The 21,045-nt window shown below is 42.7% G+C and overlaps 1 protein-coding gene across 1 annotated transcript in view; it reads right to left on the reverse strand.

Annotated features, from left to right (window-relative positions):
* The window catches only part of CASQ2 (calsequestrin 2), a 62,959-nt gene that overhangs the window by 13,674 nt on the left and 28,240 nt on the right, over window positions 1-21,045 (reverse strand). Inside the window, exons 5-8 of the mRNA XM_060086748.1 lie at window positions 15,325-15,398; window positions 8,548-8,678; window positions 7,105-7,150; window positions 320-374 (exon numbers count right to left, since the gene is read on the reverse strand). Of these exons, the coding sequence (XP_059942731.1) occupies window positions 320-374; window positions 7,105-7,150; window positions 8,548-8,678; window positions 15,325-15,398 (306 nt within the window). The remainder of the gene's footprint in view (window positions 1-319; window positions 375-7,104; window positions 7,151-8,547; window positions 8,679-15,324; window positions 15,399-21,045) is intronic.

The raw sequence follows: 21,045 nt of genomic DNA on the forward strand, positions 1-21,045 counted from the left end.
ACATTGGTAAATGAACTTTAAATGTGAACAGATGTTTACACACACACACACATCCTTAAAGCTAGGACGTTTTAATATCCTCAACCTCAGTACTTGGTGCTTCTTCCTAGTTGGGCAGGTAGGCAGAATGAGGTTCAACGTTCTGTTAGCGGTGTGCACGTTGGAAAGTGGAGTCGTCCCTAACAGGTGACCACCAGGGGGCGCCCGATACCTTGTGGTTGCGGAAAAACTGGAAGTGACGGAAGAGAGGGTGAGGGCTGACAAAGGTGAGAGGTCAGTCAGGCTTAAGGTGCACAGGAGCAGACAGGGGGCTTCCTACCTGGATCACTTCTCTCCGCAAAGGCCACAATGTGGATCCCGTTCAAATCATCTTCCTATGGGAGAAAAGAATCAAAGTTACTCCCCTGGGTAGAGAGGTACCAAGGACAGACTCAGAGGCTGGAATGGAAATGGGAGGTGGTGGAGCGGGGTGGACGCAGGGGCACAGAAGAGCCGAGCAGGGCATGCATTCAGGACAGGAATACTGATGAGCCCCTGGGAGGAATGTGTGGAGTTTGATCAGTGGGTTTGCAAGACAGGAAAACACCAACTGCACACAGACATTAGCACTAAAGGGGCCTCACCCCGGTGGTCTGGTGGGTCCAGGAGAGCAGCAGTAAAAGGCAAAATGAGGAAGAATGTGAGTCTGGTTCATCAGGAGCTCTGAGGGCAACAAGCATTCTGGACACAGCTCAGTAAGTGCGCATGTCCGTCTGTGTTCTCAAGAATTCACCGCCAGCAAATATAATCGGCGATATACCAGATTATGGAAATTTACGAATGCTGCTGACAGATCCTGAAGCTGTCCCCAAACAGGCAGCAGACAGGACTCTATGTGGTAAATTAGGATGTGGGTCTGTTTTGGTCACACGAGGATCATATGCAAGTGTAGTGCTTCCCTGTTAAGACATCTCTTATTGAAGAAGCAGAACCTGTGTGGTCAGTAGGGGACGCTTTGCTGACTGTGACCTCCAGGTTGTTTCCTTGGCGTCCTTTCTGCTCTGGACCCCAAGCTTGCCAAAGCAGGCTAGGCCTCGAAAACATGTCATGAAAGTGGGAGGCTACAGGGAGAGTCTGGAATTTGGAGTTAGGGAAGGTTGAGGGTGTGACAGTAAAAGTGTGTGTGGATGTGAAGGTTGGGACGAGGTAAAGAATCTAGAGAGAGTATTTCAAATCCATGGACAAGCAAGTGGCATTCCATGTTTCTATGTCCTGGGCAGAAAGGACCATATATATGTTCCTTGTGTCTCCTCTGCATTGATTATTCCTGCAGAAGGAGAAGCGGGAGCTTGGAGGGTCCCCTCTTTGGGAAATGTGATCCTCAGAAGACCTGGAGAGGAAGTTGTGTGAGAACAAGGCACCGGGGACAAATCCAAGTGAATATGATTATCACTGACACCAGCAGAGGGATTCACTGGATGCCCTGAATGTGTCATATCAGAATCATCCTAGGGAAAAAAAAAACTCCAGGCATCTCAACCCTCCCATGATCTCTGTTTCCATTTCAATTGATTTTAATGCTGGTGCAATCCTATCTAAATGCTAATTTTTCCCCTTTGAGTTTGGAATGGACAAAACCCTCCAAATAGTCTAAGAGAGATTAAATGGAAAATATTATTATTAAAAACAAGAGAGTAGGCACTGCCACGGTCAGACTCTCTGGGGAATTGACTTTTACAGATAACGTGTGTGTGTGTGTGCATGCGTGTGCATGAGTGCAGGTTTATTACGCAAATCTGACAGCAACCAGAAGGAGAGTCTGAGTTTTCACTATTTTACATTTGCTATTATCTCCAGACAGAATATCCTGATCAGTTCTCATTAGGCTGCCCCGTGTCTCTGTCTCCTGCCATCAGTTGGAAGTAAGCAGTGTTAATTCTGTTCATTTCTGTGTGCCCTCCTTGAATGCATTTGGAAATTGGTTTTAGAATTAAGAATCCATATTCGTTTGCTAAGAGGCTGCTTATAATACGGCTGTCACTCCCCAGGCCTGAGGTTGTCCCTGGATGGAGAGCCATACGTAACCCAAAGAGAGAGCCTGTCTCTTTGTGGGTCTCAAAGATTCAGCCCACAAACCTGTATTGAACACCTGCAAAGAGGCAGGCGCTGCTCAGTGCCAGATGTTCTCAGTAATAAACTCACAGAGCAAGAATCCGTGGACAAGCCCGTAAGTCGGGGTTACTCAATGAGAATCCAGTGTCCATGGGGGGAGGAAGAGCCGAGCTGACCATCCACGGGCCTGAGAACACCCCAGAGGCTTTCTCTGAACCCCACAGCCTTTGCTGCCCAGATCACCCATCCCGTTTAGTCATCGCCTTGCCTTGGAAATAAGCTTTTTTTTTTTTTTTTTTTTTGCGGTACGCGGGCCTCTCACTGTTGTGGCCTCTCCCATTGCGGAGTACAGGCTCAGCGGCCATGGCTCACGGGCCCAGCCGCTCCGCGGCATGTGGGATCTTCTCGGACCGAGGCACAAACCCATGTCCCCTGCATCGGCAGGCGGACTCTCAACCACTGCACCACCAGGGAAGCCCGGAAATAACCTTTTTAATTGCACAAATCTCTTCTCAACCAGATGGCAAGCTCTCTGAGGGAAGGCATTATGGCTTAAAATAATAATGATGATGAAAATGGAGACAATAATATTTGCCACCCTCTGTATCAGTACTTTGTAAATACATTGTTTCTAAATCTCAAATCAAAGTCTTATTCCTATTCAATGCTTCAAGAGTTAAGTGACTTACCTTAAGGCATGAGATGGTACGTGACATAACTGGGATTCAAGCCAGTTCTGTCTGGCCCCAAAGCCCATGCTCTTTCTCACTGAAGGGGTCCAGAATAAGCCACTGTGGCATAAAAACTATTTTGGCTGAAGGCATTTGAATTCCTGAAATCTTTTATCTGCCTAAAAGTAGAGCCTCCCCAAAGAACTTGATATCACTCTAATTTTCTTTTCTCAGATAGACATTATCACAAAACTATCATATCTGCCATCTCTTCTCCTAAGGGCCCATTTATCTTTCCAAAAAGTCATTGCGTTCTCCCAGAAGTGCTCCTCTGCCCTTACCCCGCCCCATTCCCCATTAAGATGGTATATAAGCCCCTCCTTGAATCATGTTTGTGAACTCGCATGCATAAATAGCTAATTAAATCTGTTTTTGTTTTTTTTTTCTCTTGCCAATCTGTCTTTTGTCAGGTTAATTTGTAGGCCCTAAGAAATGAACCTAAGAGGGTAGAGGAAAGATTTTCCTTCCTGACTTACAAACAACAGCAGAATGGGCTCCATAAATCTATTGTCTCTCCACAGGCTTTGCAGAAGGTGTTGCGAACTCTGGTCAGTGGCTCTTACTTAAGTTGAAAGAGGCCAAGAAGGGGCTTTTATACAAAGTGTCTGAGCACTAGATCCCCCAAAGAAGTGGAAATTTGGGAGTTACTTTGGTGAATACCTTACTCTAGATTCCCTAGCACTTTGTATGTCCCTCTGTCATAGCAACAAGCATACTGGGCTGGTGTTGTATTATCGCGACTGTTTCATCTACTCAACCTTGGATTCCTAAGGACAGGACAGCAAGGCTTATTTTTATAACCTCTGTACTTAGCACAATGTAATAGGTTCTTCTTAATGTTTATTGACTTAAAAAAAAGAATATAGTGATAAAAATCTTACATACCACTTGAAGAAAATTAGCAAATATTAGAGATACCAAGGAGAAATGAAACATCAATTACCCACCAATCAGATAAATTACCACTGTTCATATTTAACTCTGTTTCTTTCCAGTCTTGGTTGAATGTTTGCTCTCATGTTGAATGAAGAAATGCAAAGGAAAAAAAGAAGCAGTTAAAACTGTCAGACTCCCTAACTAAGGGGCAGTGAAGTGGTGCAGGGGCTCATCTGGAGGAGATCTCTGCCCCCCTCTGGGAACTACTTTCCTATTGCAACCAAGGGAAGATTCTTTTAGAAAGAACTGCTGACTCCCATTTCTGTGGGCTTTTGCTAAGGACTCTGGCTGACCACTTGCTAGGATGGAGAGCTGGTGGGAAGGTGGAGTCTCAAAGAGGAAGGACAGGTCAGCATTGGGTCTGGACCGCCCTGCTCTACCTTGACATTCTTTGAATGTTCTAAATAAATAAATAAATAGCTGTCTGATTTTCACACAGCAAATATTACTAGGAATAATGTTTTTAGGAATAATAAGTTATGTGTCTTCTATGATTTGCTGCTTTAAAAACCTGTAGAGTTTGGGAGAGAAGAAGGTCAATAGTTGCTTTAGCTCTACTTAGTTTTACTATTTTATTTAAATATCTTGCAATGTCTAAGGAAGTGGGTATTGAAGATAAAGACTTTTAAGTTCATGAGCTGGTCACTTTCCCCAACATGTGGGGTTTAAGTTGCTATGGCCAAGTAGCCCTGGAAGATGCTGCTTTGGGGGTGGGCACATGTGGATGGGTTGGGGATAGGCAGAGGGGTTCCCCAAAGAGCCTTCTGACAGACTGATTTCTGTTCCTCCTTTTTCAGGATGTGAAGATAAACCTGGATGGCCTGTCTTGCCCTCCCTCCCTAGTTGGAGACTTGGATGAGGGGCTAACTAGGTCTGGCTAGGGCTTCTGGGGAATCATGTGGGTATTCCATGATGGGGTGTTGGAAAGGAGTAAACCAGTCTGGTTGCCCTTTTCTCTACCTGGTTAACTTCAATACACAGCCCTTTCCCAACTAGAAAACAATTGAGTATATAATAATGTGAGCCATCACTGTTATCTTATAGTATAGCAAAAGCTGTAACTTACTAAGTGAAAAGAAAGCAGAGAATGGGTTCCAGTGAAGCCAGGCAGTGAACTTTCTTTCTGAACATCTACCTCCGATATGGGAGAGAGAGCATTTCTTCAGGGCAGTGTGGAGGATTAGGGGTGTCTGTGATCAGAAGGAGGGGACAGGACATCTCCCGCTATGGTGTGGTGGTTTGGGGTGTGATACTGCTATGTCAGTGAGGAAAGGCCTGAGAGAAGGGTTCTACAATTTTGCAGTGTCTCCCTTCCAGGAGCCTAGAGACTTATCTTTTAAGAATGAACAAAATAAGAAGAAGAAGTAAAGATAAAGACATAGCAGAACAGAACAGTAATAATCACTCTTTTTTTTTTTTTTTTTTTGCTGTACGCGGGCCTCTCACTGCTGTGGCCTCTCCCGTTGCGGAGCACAGGCTCCGGACACACAGGCTCCGCGGCCATGGCTCGCGGGCCCAGCCGCTCCGCGGCATGTGGGATCTTCCGGGATCGGGGCACGAACCCGTGTCCCCTGCATCGGCAGGCGGACTCTCAACCACTGCGCCACCATGGAAGCCCCAATAATCACTCTTGATTTAAAATGGTACCTTGTGTCATGAAAGAAAAAAACCAACAGCCTCTTCCAGATTAAAGGCAACTGAAGAAACAACAACCAAACATAAGCCTGTGATCCAGGATTGGATCCTGGGCCAGGAAAAAACAAATGTTTTCTCTTACTATGAAGGATATTAGTGACAACTGGTCAATTTAAACGTGGAATTGTATTAGTATTAATTTCCTGATTTTGATAAGCATACTATGATTATGTAAGAGAAAGTTCTTGTTTTTAGACAACTTCTGAAGTATATAGGAGCAAAGGGGAATTGGGTCTGCTACTTACTCTCAGACAGTTCAGGAAAAAATCTGTATATCTATCAAGAGAGTGTGTGATAAAGCAAAAGGAGTAAAATGTTAACATTTGGGGAATCTGGGTAAAGAGATCATGGAATTCTTTGCACTATTTTTTATAAGTCTGAAATTGTTTAAGGTGAAAAGTGAAACTATTTTAAAAAGGAATATTATTTTCAAAGCACTGTTATATGCTTTTTTTAATTTTTAAATCTAATAATGAGACCTCCTAAAGGTTAAATTTTTGAAAGGTTTAAATGTTAGGAAAAAATGTTTCTATTGTGCTGTGTTGTTCTTCAATAGTCCACTCCTCTGGACCAGATCATTTGCCTTCGGTGTGAAATGTTTGTTCTACCTTCAGACATCCAAAGAAGTTACGTGCCAGTAAAACAGAAAGTGTCAAGTTACTCCACGGTTCTGTTCATCTGTCACTTTAGACTCTGAATTAGAGAGTAAATATATGCTTCCATGTTAATCCCTTTCTGCTCCCTCCCCGCCAGAATGTTGCCTTATGGGGACATGGCCCACTCTAGGAGGTATACTGGAGAAATGAGATGTGGCTCCAGGTGGTCTAAATTTAAGTCCCAAGATCTAATGTTTATTAGCTATGTATCCATGAGTAATTAATTTAATCTGTATGATTGCCAGTTTCCCCAGGAAGCTAAAATAATACTTGTTCTATATCACTTTCTAGAACTGTTGAGAGATCCAAGTAAAAAGATGCATGAAATGCTTTGAAAAATGCTCCATAGACTTTGGTTGTTACTGTTTACAGAATTTTGTATAAAGCTGGGAGGTGGGGGGGGAGTGTATCTCCAAGGCCCTCTTTCTAATGCAATTTGACCCACCTTACATCTTGTCCGTGACACAGACCTAGGGGACAGTCTGACTCAGCATTTTCCAGTGCCTTGAGTTGACATTTACTAAAACAGCTACCACGCATTAATGGAGTACCCCCTATGTCTGGGTTCTTCACACCTTTCATCCTTACAAAAAGCCTGATTTTAGATATAGAAATTAAAGCTCAGAAAGGCCACGTGACTTGATCTAGGATGCAAAGCTACTAGGTGGAAGATTGTGGGCTTGAGCTCAAGTCTGTAGTAACTCATGGTCTGAGCTCCTCCTACCATGTGACCTTGGGTCTCTGGTGGCCAGTGAATGAAAGCCAGTAGAAACTCCAGGAAATGAACTCAGAGATAGAGTAGTTTTGCCTACTGGCCAGCCCAGAAGAACTGGGTTGTAACTCAGTGTGATATTGTCCACATTTCAAATTCTCCACCATCTAGACATCCACTCCAGGCAAATAAGACTTGGTTTGAGTTTTGGAACTCAAAGGGGTATTCCTCCTGGGGAATATACCCATCTCTACAAAGCAGAATGAGTTTGCCACTTTCTTACCCATGTTTCAAACATATCTTCTGGGCGCAAGCGACGTAGAGTGGGTCTGAAAAAAAAAAAAAAAAAAAAAGATGAGTTTTCTAGAGTAGGGATTACCTCGGCTGACACCAAAGCCTCAGCACAGTGAAATGTAGAATGAGATGTTGGTCCATTTTCAAGAGTGTCTACATACCTGTTTTCTCCCCTAAGGAGACAGAGCAGGTTGACCCTGTTGTGTCACACACAGAGCTGGGCCTAAAGCTCTCAGCCTTTTCATGGGCCCATTTGATCCAAGGATTATAAAATCTATTACAAATAATGGGTCAGAGGGCACGGAGTCAGCTCACTCCCAGGCCAAGAAGCCATTTCCCTCCTCACATACAGCTGCCACTCCTGAGAACCCAGAGCAGGCCCAGAATGAGGAGACCCAGGAGAGAAAACAGCCCAGAACTACAGTTGTTTTATCACCAGGGTCATCCATCAAAAGCCCTTTAGGGATGTTTGGAGGAGCAGGTTGGATCTATCTTTTGCTCATGGTTTCATTTCTTTTTGAATGTTGACAAATACTGTTAGACATGTTGATATTTGTTCCTCCAAGTGCTGCATCCCTGTAGGGACCAAGCTGACTGGGTGATGGAATCATGATGCTCCATGGTCAATGAACCTATGTGAGCATGTGGAGGGGAGGGCGGGTGGATGAGAGGGTGAACCACCACCATATTCCATGTTCCAGTATTGTCCCTCCCTTAAGAGCTGGGGTCAGCAAACTACAGCTGGTGGGTCAAATCCAGACAATGGCTCCTGTTTTTATAAATAAATTTCTTTTGGGACACAGCCACACCCATTTATTTACATATGGCCTGTGACTGCTTGCACACTATAACGGCAGAATTGAATATTTGCAACAGAGACCATCTGGCCCATAGAGCCTGAAATATTTATTATCTGGCCCTTTGTAGAAAAAGCTTGCTGATCCATGCTAGAGCTGGTGGTATCAACTATTCCTCTCCCAGAAGTTCTATGCATAAAATGTTCATCCTTGACTAAGTTACTCAACTACCCTGAGCCTAATTCCTTGATCTGTAAAATTAGGATGATAATAATTACCCCATAATGTTGAAGAGTAGGTAAAATAGTTTCCAAAAGCACCTAGCATAGTACTTTAGGAGGCTGTCACTAAATCACTATCATTATCATTATCATTGTAGAATTTACTTACATTCCTCACTGCAGGGAGGTGGTCTAACCTTGTTTGCAAGTGTAGACCCATATTCAGAAAATATAGCAACATCCCTGCCACTGATCAATGACCAACAAAGCCACACTACTGAGTTCAGTTCTGCTCGGTTACTAACTCCAGGTTGTTGCCCTTGGGGGTCTGAAATGGTAGGACTGAGAGGCTTTTCTCCATCTCCCAAGCCCTGGATCTCCCCTGCCCCCACCCCTGCATGCCATCTGGGACACCTTTGGTGCTCCTTCACAAACTCCACAAGCTCCTCTTCTGTGTAGGGTTTGTCAGGGATGGCAATGGGCTCGTCCATAAATGGCTCATAGAAGTCAACCTCATTCATCTTCAAGGACAATTTCTTTGCAACCTGTAACAGTTAGAAGTAAGACAATAGTTTCCTTGAACACTAGTCTAGAGTAGCAATGGGTTGTCCAGCTACAAGTGTGTGTGTTCTCTGCAAAAGACATGAAAGTGTATGCATGGTTTTAACTTAAACATTGAAATGCTAGGAACTCATCACCTAACTCATTGATCCACCTGGCTGGACCGATCTACTTTTTTTTTTTTTTTTTTTTTTTTTTTTGCGGTACGCGGGCCTCTCACTGTTGTGGCCTCTCCCGCTGCAGAGCACAGGCTCCGGACGCGCAGGCTCAGCGGCCATGGCCCACGGGCCCAGCCGCTCCACAGCATGTGGGATCTTCCCAAACCGGGGCACGAACCCGTGTCCCCTGCATCAGCAGGCAGACTCTCAACCACTGCGCCACCAGGGAAGCCCTGAACCGATCTACTTTTGTGATCAAAGGACAGATAGACAGAAAACTTCTCTGGCAAATGAGATCCAATCAGGGCCAGAGAGCAGTCAGAATGAAAGGTGGGAAATTTAATTCCACCATCACCATCACTCTCCTGTATTTGCCAGGGGCTGGAGGAGGAAGCAAATGTCAACAGATCATGTTCAGTGTCCTGGGATGTATGGATTTAATTGAATCCGTTTTGATAGAATAGGCAATTGACAAAAACCATTTAAAGCATACAGGTACTCAGATCAGAGGCCAACCCAGTAATCTGTCCTCGAACAGCTCATAAACCCTAATTGCTATTTTGGTTAAAGCATTGGCCCAAGGGTTGTCTCTCAGTCCTGGGCTTGTTTTATGGTTTCTCAGGCTCTGGGAACTGCCTGGTTAGTTACCTGTCAGAAGGTGACCCACCATCCTGGTTTGTCCAGAGTGGAGGGGTTTCCCAGGATTCAGACTTTCAGTGCTAACACTGGGATAGTACCCAGCCAGCTGGGATGAGTTGCTCATGCTGTACCAAATAAAAAGCATGGGGAGCCAGTCCATAGCCTGGGAGCCATCTGCGCTCTTCATTAACGTGGCTACGTGGTCTGGTCAGGGCAGAATGGTTGCTGTGTTCGCCTGCAGAGCTGCTGAACTCTCATCTCCTTTTGTGAAATGATTTGAGAGGCCTGGAATGTGCAATGCTCTGTAGAAAACCAAATGCCATTCTTTTCTAGTTCAAAGCCGTGGTCCAAGAAAGCACAGGGATGAACAGTGGTTCCCTTGAAAATAAAGAGGAATTGCCTAAGAGCTGACACCCTGTGGTGGTAACCAACAGTGTGGAGGCCCAGGGCAGCCGTGACTAATTGGTGAGGGGGAGGACCTGGGTGTTACATAAGCTATTACACAAGGAGGTCCATTCTGAGCACACACTGGTATCCCTATGGCTTTTGTCCTCAATTGCTATTCATCCAGGTCACTATATTCCAAAAGACATTTCTTAAGGACTTAAGGGAAAGAAATACCAACATCCTACTCAGAGCTAACGAAAACAAGCTGTGTTAAGAGCCACAGTCAAAGAGATTTAATGGTCCTGTTGATTTGGTTTTAAAGGACAAGAAGGTGTGGGGGTTTTTTCTTACTTTTTTCCCTCTTCAATGGGGTGGGGGTGAGGAGTGTGGTTGGAGGAAGGGAGGAAAGAACAACTCTACAACCACCGTTTGGGTTTACACACAGTTCTTCACAAAGCTGGGCCCATCATAGAATGGGCTTGAAAATGACATTGGATTCTGGTTTTCTGAGTTCACTTACTACATATTTTAGGAACCAGGAAACTGTGTTTGTATGAAGTAGAATGTGAGCAGATGAGCAAAAACAAATAATAGCAAACATATGGAGTGCTATGTGCCAGGCACTGCTGCAAAGTGTTTTCAGTTGATTACTTTATGAATCCCCCCCTTTGACTGTATGAGGTAAGAACTATTATTATACTTATTTTACAAATGACAGACCTGAGGCACAATTTGAGTATGCAATTTGTCAAGCAGAGTGTTCTCAACTAACAATTTGCCTCCGTTCCAACTTTCCTTTCATCTGAAAATCACCTTCTTCTTGACACTGTACAGAAAGGAATTTTTGTCCCTTTAAGTATTGCCTTGACACTGCGCATGTCACAGTGAGAGGTTTCCTTCTACCTCTTGTAACACGCTCTCATCAGTTCATCCCTAGCACAGTCTGCCAGAACGAAGGCTTCCTGAAGGTGAAAAGGAGCTCATCAGACCCTCCGCTGAGGTAAGCAGTGGAGATGCACCTATGCACGTGAGTGTGCATGTGTATATGTGTGTGTATGTTAGGGTCTGTAGTGTTAAGACCATGAATGTAAAGTTGGATTATGATGTTCGTAAGTTTAAGTCTTTGGAACCCTGAGCAAAATTTTCCAGAGACCTGTTCACTATATCCCCATCACTACCATAGAATTTCCTCATTTCGAATCTCAGAGAATTCCTTTCTTCCATTCTTTTAATTGTATCTTGGATGGTAAAGACTGAAGGAGATTTGATTGATTGAGGCATTGATTCTTTCATTCCTTCAATAAATATTTAGTGGGGTCTACTATATCCAAGGTTCTGTTCTGGGAGGAGACCTGTTTCGTGGATGGTAAGAATGGATTTTACTATTGAAAACTCAAGAGGTCCATATAATGAATTCTTTTGTACTTAAAAAAATAGTAGGAATGGAGTATGCCAAAGACAAGAAAGTTACAAAGTACAATTTTTTTGACAGTTTCATGTGTATGAATTTTGATAACAAATGTTTTTCTACAAGTTAGCAAGCCATTTTGGTTGTTGCAGATGAAAACAACTCAATGAATTTAGGTCTTCTCAACATCTGTCTCGCCCATCAACTTTGTTTAGAGAACCACAGCTTCTTTTGGACCAATATGGTTCAAAAAATGATTTTGCTTCTCACTGTTCACTCCAAGAAAAGAACAGGCCAGTGGGAGATAACATGAGATGATTAGAACTGACATTTTTCAGGTTGTGAGGTGCCATAGAGTAGACACCATCCTTAGCCCTCTGACTCTTGCTCCACTTGCTTTAGGGAGGTTAGGCCCTTGTGTAGCTTGATGTAGGATCAAGATCCATAGATCAGTGCTGGTCCCAAACCTGTGTGCCAGGTAAAATCTCTCAGGGAGCTTTTAGAAAAATGCATATTTCTGGGCCTGGTCACAATGCTAGAAAAATCAAAATTTACAAGATGGGACTCAAGAATCCTTGCTTTTAAAAGCTCCTTGGGGCATACCAATATGGACAGTGGTTGGAAACTACTAAACTCCCAAATCTACATCAGCGACCCTGATATCTCATCCTCTTTACAGTTCCCCAACTCATATAATATATTTATTGTATTATAATATATTTATTGGTTTAATATAATATAATATATTTATAATTAATATAATATATTTATTTGTTTGTTTACTTACTTTCTGTCTTCCCATCTTTTCCTTTCCCAGACCTTCCCCACCAATCCCATATACTAAACTCTAAATTCTACAAGGATAGGAATCTGTTTTGCTCAACATTGTGTCCCTGGCATCTGGAAGAGTGCCTGGCACATAACAGGCACTCAATAAATGCTTGCTAAGTGAGTGAATGAATCAATAAATGAAAGATCCTTCCAGTTGAATGTCTTCCCAGCTTGTAGAGATTAGAGCTCATCACCCCATCTTATGTTTCTATATATAGATTCTTCTTCCTAGATTTCCTAATGTTTTCAGTAGCTTTACAATCTTTGCTGTCTTGAAGCAGAGACTTGCGATCTTAAGTTATTTGTGTGTCTTCTCTCGTCTTTCTCTCCTTCGTGTCAACAGTGGCCAGGTCCTCTAGTCATCTCAACCTCTGCCAGTTAGTTTTTCATCTTTGGGACTGCATTAGGGCTTCCCGGGCCCTTGCCTCTCCTGACTTCAAACGTCTATAAAGCACCTCCCCTTCCCCAGGTCCCTCTGGGATTCCTTAGGATGTGTCTCACAACCAGGTCCTTCCACCCACCTCTTCTCCTCTAGCACCCCCTGCTGGACACCACTGAGTCTTGGACTGGGGGCAGCCATGCCTTCTGGACCCCACCATTTCCCCCACTCCGCAACTGATGAGTGAAAGTTCTCAAGTCCCAAATGGCATGATTCGGTCCGCTCAGCGAAACAGCTCTTCCTTCTGTGTTCTGTATAGCGGAAGAGAGTGCATCTTTCTCTTTATAAATGTTATAAAATCCCACAAGGCTATATGAACAAGGGCACTTATGGCCCTGTCTTACAGAGTTTTTAGTGAAGAGCCTTCTGAGTTTTTTTTTTTTTTTTTTTTTTTGTTACGTGGGCCTCTCACTGTTGTGGCCTCTCCCCTTGCGGAGCACAGGCTCCGGATGCACAGGCTCAGCGGCCAAGGCTCACGGGCCTAGCCGCTCCGTGGCATGTGGGATCTTCCCGGACCGGGGCATGAACCTGTGTCCCCTGCATCGGCAGGCGGACTCTCAACCACTGCGCCACCAGGGAAGCCCCTTCTGAGTTTTTAATTATAGCCTGACCTCACCTTCTTCATGGGCCACAGATATGAAGCCATATGGTTGGGCTGGGAGGCACACCTAAAAACAGACACTACCCTGAACTCAGCATTGGACCACCCTTCTAAGAACTGAGGCTTTCTTGCTTGGCCTGGCTTGCCTGCCTGACTCTCTCTTTCCTCAGATGAGTTCTTACCCAGGAGCCACCTTATTCACTCCTGGCCCGTCATAACCAAACGCCAGCGATGAATTTACTTTAGGCTTCTCTGGACCTCCCCTTCTCTACTAATATCCCCTCCCAACCTCCATCCTCCTGGGCTTAGATGACTGCCTCTTCTTAACAATAGTACTAGCTAACATTTACTGAATGCTTACTATGTGCCAGCTGGCAGCTAATCATTTGACATGTAGTGTTTCTTTCTCTGGGGTGCAGTAGTACAGAGCAGTTGACTTTGAAGTCAGGCTGACCTACTCACTGTGTGACGCTGAGCAAATCACAAATCACTTCCTCTCTTGGTGCCTTGGTTTCAGCTTCTGTAGACTGAGAATCCTAATCCCTCTTATACAAGGGTGTTGAGAGGATTAAATGAGAAAACCTATGTAAAGCTCTTAGCACAAAGCCTGACACATAAAAAGTACTTAATAAATGATAGTTATTATTCCCTTTGATATTCTTGTTCAAGCTCTCTCCCAACTCTAATCCAAACAATTAGGGTAAACTTTCTTCAAGTTTAGATTACCTTACTTAGATTATAGAGCTCTCTTCTGGATTATAGGCTTGTAGACTGGGGTCAGATCCATAGAAGTGGTTATGTCTATATATTTAATGCAATCTCTTTTCACCATACTCCTTCCCTGCTCCAGCACCTACAGGCTTCCTCTTGTTTTTCACAGAAAATTTGAACTCCTCAAAGTATCAAGGCCCATGAGCACTGTTCATCCATGCCTTACTCCTCAGTAGGAGTAACTTTTACCTTTTTTACTTTCAACTTTTGCCACTTGGATTTGATCAGGACTTAGTTTGTCCTAGATTTATTTGTTCTAATAAACGTTGTGATTTAGGGCTTTTGTTGGGGTACGTATGTGTAGGAGGGTGTGGATGTAAGTTTGAATGTATGTGTACTGGGAGTGTCATATATGTGTGGGTGTGAGTGTGAGTGTGTGAGGAGTTATGTGCTATGCTTGTATGTTGTGTGAGTGTGTGTACTGTGTGTGGTTATATGGATGTTGTGTATGTGTGTTCTGTGTGTGTTGTGTGGATGTGAGTATGAATGTGGGTGTGTGGGTGTGCACCCTGAATCTCAAGGGCAGATACAGAGTCTTCTACTTAATGGTGTGGTACAGAAGAAATGGCATGAGTTTTAGGTAAAGATTGTCCTAAACTTTGATCTCAGCACTACTACTAATTCGCTGGAGACCCTGGATACTAGTTAACCTTTCTCAATCTTTTTTCTCATCTGAGAAACAGGGTATTTTACTTTTCAGAGTTGTTTTGGAGTTGTTTAAAGGATTAGAAATAGTATAGATGCAGTATATCAAATTGTGCCCAACACACAGAAAATACTTAATAAGTAGCCATTTTAGTAGTAACAGGAGCCAGAGTGGAGTACTCCAACCTTAGTAGACCCCAAATAAATTACCCATTGATTCAAGATCCCTCTATCTCTGCTGTTCTTTGGCTTAAAAAAGAACTTACCACATCCAGAAAATATAGATCCATTGAATTATAGACAAGTACATCAATAGCTTCTCCTGAGGATGAAAGTGCTTTCTGAAGCACCAGGGCTTCAGGTGGTCAGTGCTCCTCCCCACTTCATCCCTCATCCTAACCCAGTAGAAGGGGAAGTATGCAACCCCAGGAAGGCAGAGGATGGCCCTAAACAAAAAGGAAGCAGTGATCAGTGCCCTGGCACACTCTGGGCTTACACACTTCCCATTCTTAGTGTTGAGGTAATAAAGAGTGGTTCATCTCTCTTTATTGGATGCTTTCAGAAATACCCTTATATAGCTTCTGAATTAATCATCTTCATACTCATCTTATTCACTGCCATATTTACTGCCATATTCCTAACACTTCTGGAGAAAGTGTTAATGGATAGAGGATGGTTAATGTGGCCAAAAGAAAAGTGGTGGGAAGTTCGATCTTTAAAGCGGTTAAAGTGGGGTTTCATAGGTACTTACCCCTTTGTCGAAAGTAGCAAAAAATTTGATGTACGGCTGGAAATGTTCAGCTGCCTCTTCAAAAGCCTTGTAATCTAAGAGGAAGAAGATAAAAGGGAGAGACATTTTCAAGATAAACACTGCATCAGAAATTTCTCTCTCTCTCTCTTTTTTTTTTTTTTTTTTTGCGGTACGGAGGCCTTTCACTGTTGTGGCCTCTCCCGTTGCGAAGCACAGGCTCCGGACGCGCAGGCTCAGCGGCCATGGCTCACGGGCCCAGCCACCCCGCAGCACGTGGGATCTTCCCGGACCGGGGCACGAACCCGTGTCCCCTGCATCGGCAGGCGGACTCCCAACCACTGCGCCACCAGGGAAGCCCTCTCTTTTTAAATAACGTAGAGAAAGTGGGAAACCAATTAATTCTGATTGGATAGTTATTTAGTAGCCATTATTTAGATAAATAATTATTTGATACTATTTTAAAACCCAAGGAATTTGGACTGACTGGCATTCTATCACCCAAAAGAGGAATTCTTTATCACACTTTTATGTGTTTTAGGAAATTGGGTGACAGAAAGGAGAAAACAGAGGAACCAAGAGAGGACGAGGGAGAGAAAAACCAAAAGAAATTCTTTCACTCAAACTCACTGCTAGTTACGTGTGCCCTCTAAAGAGTACTGCTGTATAAGTGAGCACAGAGTAAGAAGAAAACCCACTTAGTATGCAAAGCAACTTTATCAAAAAAAGCAACATCACAGAAGAATTTTAAACTTCTTAACAGGAGTACTTCTTTGGGTAACTCCTAGTTTTTCTTTCCCTCTTTTTAAGTTTTGTTTTTTCATTCTGATCTCCTGAGAGATGACTTAAAATTAACCAAGCCCAGGGACTTCCCTGGTGGTCCAGTGGTAAAGACTCCATCTTGCAATGTAGGGGACATGGGTTCAATCCCTGGTCTGGGGACTAAGATCCCACATGACGCGGGGCAACTAAGCTCGCTCGCCACAACTACTGAGCTCATACACCTCAGCTAGAGACCTCATGCCCCAAACTACAGATCCCACGCGCTCTGGAACCCACACACCGCAACTACAGAGCCCACACGACCTGGAGCCAGCGTGCCACAACTAGAGAAGAGAAAACCTGCACACCACAGCTAGAGAGAAGCCCGTGCACCACAACGAAGAGCCCGAGTGCCACAACAAAGAGCCCGAGTGCCACAACAAAGATCCTGCGTGCCGCAACTAAGATACGCTGCAGACAAAAAAAAAAAAAAAAAAAAAAAAAATTAACCAAGCCCTCGCTTGATTCTGGCCCCAAACTTGAATCTAAACTGGTCAAGATAAGCATGAGACCACATGAGTGTGGCCATGCTGTGCCTCACTACACCTAGATAGTTATTGTTTGGTAAAGACATTCGTATTCCTGTCTGATATGTGAGGGTGATGGTAATGGTGTTGGTGTTGGTGGTGGTTCTACATAAAGTCTATAATCCTGAGAGTCAATGATCCTATGATTCATTCTTAACAAGATTACCTTTTTTTCCATTTCATGGAATTTCATATCTCTTAATCATCAGAGGCATAAGCTTTAGCTAGAATCCCAGGAGCAGGCAGAATTTTCTAATATTCAATGAAAAACATTCCAAGAATCATGCTGACTCAGGGGACACCAAGACGAGTAAGACAAGGACACTGATCTCAAAGGCTCACAGCCAAGGAGCGTTACGGGCCCTTAAAGAACCACAATGCAAGTGATAGCTGCTAGAATAGAGGAAAGCATAATAAGCACAGGCGAGACAGGGGTTGAAAAATTTACAAGAACATCTGTACAAACTGATACACGTTTACACAAACTCATTCCTCATAAAAGTAGTTGGGTCGTCAGAAAATATATCATAAAACCTGAGAGTTGGGATAGAGGATTAGGTGGAGGGGAAGAAGGTGGGTGAGAGATTTGGAGAATGAATAGAGAGAAAGTGGGAGAGTATAGAAAGTGGAGTGGTTATAGCCGTACCTAAGTTATTTACGTCTCTCTAAGGCAGCAGTGGGCTCCATCAGAATCCTCTGTCCCCTCTTCCCAGACCCCCTGTTCTGGGTGAACCTCTCCCCACCTCCATGAACCCCTATCCTCATAGAAAGAATGGCCCTGATCTGTGTCCAGAGATCTCTGTTCTTCACTTGAGGAGCCAATCTACATCCCTTTTAAGATGAAGAAGGGTAGAGAAAGGTAATTCGCCAAGTTGGTGCTTCAAACTGTGGTTGAGCCTTTAGCCTTGCCCAAACAACAGCTGTCTTCCCGGAAACCTGGTCCAGTCTTCTGCTCTATTTGATCTCCTGTGATTCCCTAGATTTTTCCTGCCCTTGCATCCTGTTTTTGTTTGTTTGTTAGTTTCTTTTTTGTTTTTGTTTTGTTTTGATTAATTTTTATTGGAGTATAGTTGCTTTACAATGTTGTGTTAGTTTCTGCTGTACAGCAAAATGAATCAGCTATACCTATACATATATCCCCTCTTTTTTGGATTTCCTTCCCATTTAGGTCACTACAGAACATTGAATAGATGCCCTGTGCCATAGAGTAGGTTCTCGTCAGTTATCTATTTTATACATAGTAGTGTATATATGTCAGTTTCAATCTCCCAATTCATCCCACCACCCCACTTCCCTCCTGGTATTCATACGTCCATTCTCTACATCTGTGTCTCTATTTCTGCCTTGCAAATAAGTTCATCTGTATCATTTTTCTAGATTCCACATATAAGCGATATTATATGATATTTCCTCTTTCCCCTCTGGAATGGGCTCCTGAACATCCAGCCTTCAACCTCCAGCTTATTGCAGACGTGTCTTAGCATTTTCTCACCTTTCTTGCCCATCCCTCCGGGTTTTCCGTACTAGGTATTGACCCTTTAGCTCCACATTTCCCCCAGTTTGGCATTCTTAACCATCAGCTGAGTTCCCCTAGGAAGTTCTTGTCATGCTCGCTCAATGTAGCATCCATAGCTACATACTCAAGATGGAGATGGACTTTCATGCCCAACCTCCCTGGAAGTTCTTCCAGGTCCTTTCTAATCTGGTACCAAATCTCTTAGGCATCCTTTTCTGCTAAGACTATTCCAGTCTACTTATGTTTTTAAATCCTTCCAGTTTCTCCACTCTCTCTCCATTGTTCTTGTTCTATAGAAAAGCTTGGGACCATTTGCAAAGCCAATGCCTTCTGTGCCATTAAACTTTCTTGACCAATCACCCTCAAACTACAGCAGAAATATAGGACTCTCAACAACTGCTTCCCTGGGTGTCTTATCCACTCCTAGCTTCCCCACCGACTGACCTTGGCCTCTTTTGAAAGGCAAGAAGAAACAGACAGAGAGAAGGGATGTCTAGTAGAACATCCTGATGCTTTCAGCCAGTGTGTGATGGCCACGGGTATGTTATAAGGAGCTTGATAGACATAAATTTTTTTGGTGATAAATCTTTCTAGATGTTTTCTACAGCCATTCAGATTTTACGGTAGTTAATATTATATTTGAAAACAATGGCTCCCTCTATAACTGTTCTGTTTCAGTAACAATTATTTTGTGCCTAAGACTAGCGAGCATCACAGCTAGAGAGAGGCTGCTCCCCTGTCTTCCCCACTGGATCTTCTCGGTGTGATTGTTACTTTAGTCCAAGTTTGTTTATCATCAGTGAAGTTTTTTTGGTTTGTGAGACTCTAAAATATTTAGTTTTTTTCTTTTGATTTAATTCACTGTAATGTTCATATTTTTCTACTAACACCAATGGAATGCATGATTGTTATCTGTTTATTAGGTTAGTAATCATCGTAATCAGCATTATCAACAAAATCTGGCACTAGGTATTCCTAAAGAGGACAAAACTGATTTTCTTAATTTTCTGAATTATTCAATTTATCCCTTCCTTCCTACCATCCTTTCTTCCTACCTTCCTTCTTTCTTTTTTCTAATGCCTGTAAATATTAACAATTAGCCAATCTAATTCTAGATGGAGTTTTCATAATGTATTATTGTTTGTCTTTGTAAATTAAAAATATTTCTTTCAAAAATAATAATTGGACATAATGTAATTAATTGATTCATTAAAGAGGACTGTAGGCCTTTGGCTTCAGAACTGATGATGAGGCTATAATGACAAGAAGGTGTAAAGACTGTGTTGTCAAGTTCATTCTGAAAATCTTGAGATTCAAGCCATATTTATTCACAGAAATTCTTTGGTATATAAACTTTACCTATTGGTCTGAATTCCACATATAAGATTGTTATTAAAAAAGTGATCCCGATAACATCCAAATCTTGATAGCCCCTTCTCTTCTTAGCTCTAGGTGAAGAAATGGGTTCAGAAGACCTGTCTCTGCTGTTTCACACTAAAGCAGTCTAACTGTCCCAGGGGAATTTTACTAAGAGTTTATGAGCTAAGAGGTGAATTGAAAGAACTGAATTATGTTAAAAACTCTTCAAAGGATAAATTATTGTCTTCAAAACATGCCAGACCTTGCTGAGATCCTGAATGAAGTTAACTGAAAATTGCAAGGATCGTGTGAAATACACAGTGTACTGACAAAGTTTGTCAATTTAAAGGCAAAAATTTAACCTTAAAAAGGTTAAATCTTAAGAAAAAGGTGTAAGACCAGTAGAGCGATAATTGCATATTCCTAAGGAAATGCTTCATTATTATTTTGAAATATATAATATGAAAGAGCTCAGTTGGATTTGAAATCTATTCAAATGATCATAAGAAATATTAACACTACATTTGTCATTGAAAAGGAAAGTAATAGCTGTTAGATGGAAAGAATGCTCACATTCCTGAAGGACAATTTAGAGATTAGATTATCTAAATTCTGTTCAATGGCAAGAAAAGATGGTTCATCAATCAAAGAAAAAGCAGTGAATGTTGTCCTGTCATTTGCCACCATCCACATGTGCCAGCAAAGTCTCTGGTCAAGGGTGACTATCCAGAATTCAAAGAGATCATTTAAAACCTTGATCAGGAACTGTATGTTGCTATTTCAAGCATAAAACCTAATATCAAAAGCTATATTCTTAGAAACAAGCACAAGATTTTCATTCAAAATCTAAAAATATTTTACTTGGTAGTTTTATACAATGTAATATTTGATATCTTTCCTATTATTTTGTATATTATTATATTAAGAAGGTAATTTTTTTTTTTTTTTTTTTTTTTTGCTAAGCCCAAGTAAATCTCTTCCAGTTTACCACTATGTGCCTTACAAATATGGTCACATTTCATGTGTGCCATGACCCAACAAAGCTGTGATGTCTTGAAAGTGCAGCCCAGTGGTTCAGTGTATGAGCATTAAAGTCAGATGTCTGGGGTGTAAACCTTGGCTCTACCATTTATTTGCTAGCTGTGTGATACTGGGTGAGTTCACTCAACCTTTCTGTTCCTTCATTTCCTCATCATTAAAATGCTGATAATGATGGTAACTGCCTTAGAGGCTAGTTGTGAGAATGAAACTAAGGCGTCTACAGAAAGCTCCTTGCATGGGCCCTGGCGTAAGATATATGTTAGTTAAATGGAGCTATTATTGTTATTCATTTAGGGTGGGGGAAGGTATAAACTGGAAGATGTGTTTTGTTTTGTTTTGTGCCACACCGTGCGGCCTGTGGGATCTTAGTGCCCCCACCAGGGATCGAATCCTGGCCCTCGGCAGTGTGAGCACAGAGTTCTAATCACTGAACCATCAGGGAATTCCCTGGAAGATGTG

Source organism: Mesoplodon densirostris, chromosome 2 (genome assembly GCF_025265405.1).
Source record: "Mesoplodon densirostris isolate mMesDen1 chromosome 2, mMesDen1 primary haplotype, whole genome shotgun sequence".
In the NCBI taxonomy this organism is placed as follows: Eukaryota; Metazoa; Chordata; class Mammalia; order Artiodactyla; family Ziphiidae; genus Mesoplodon; species Mesoplodon densirostris.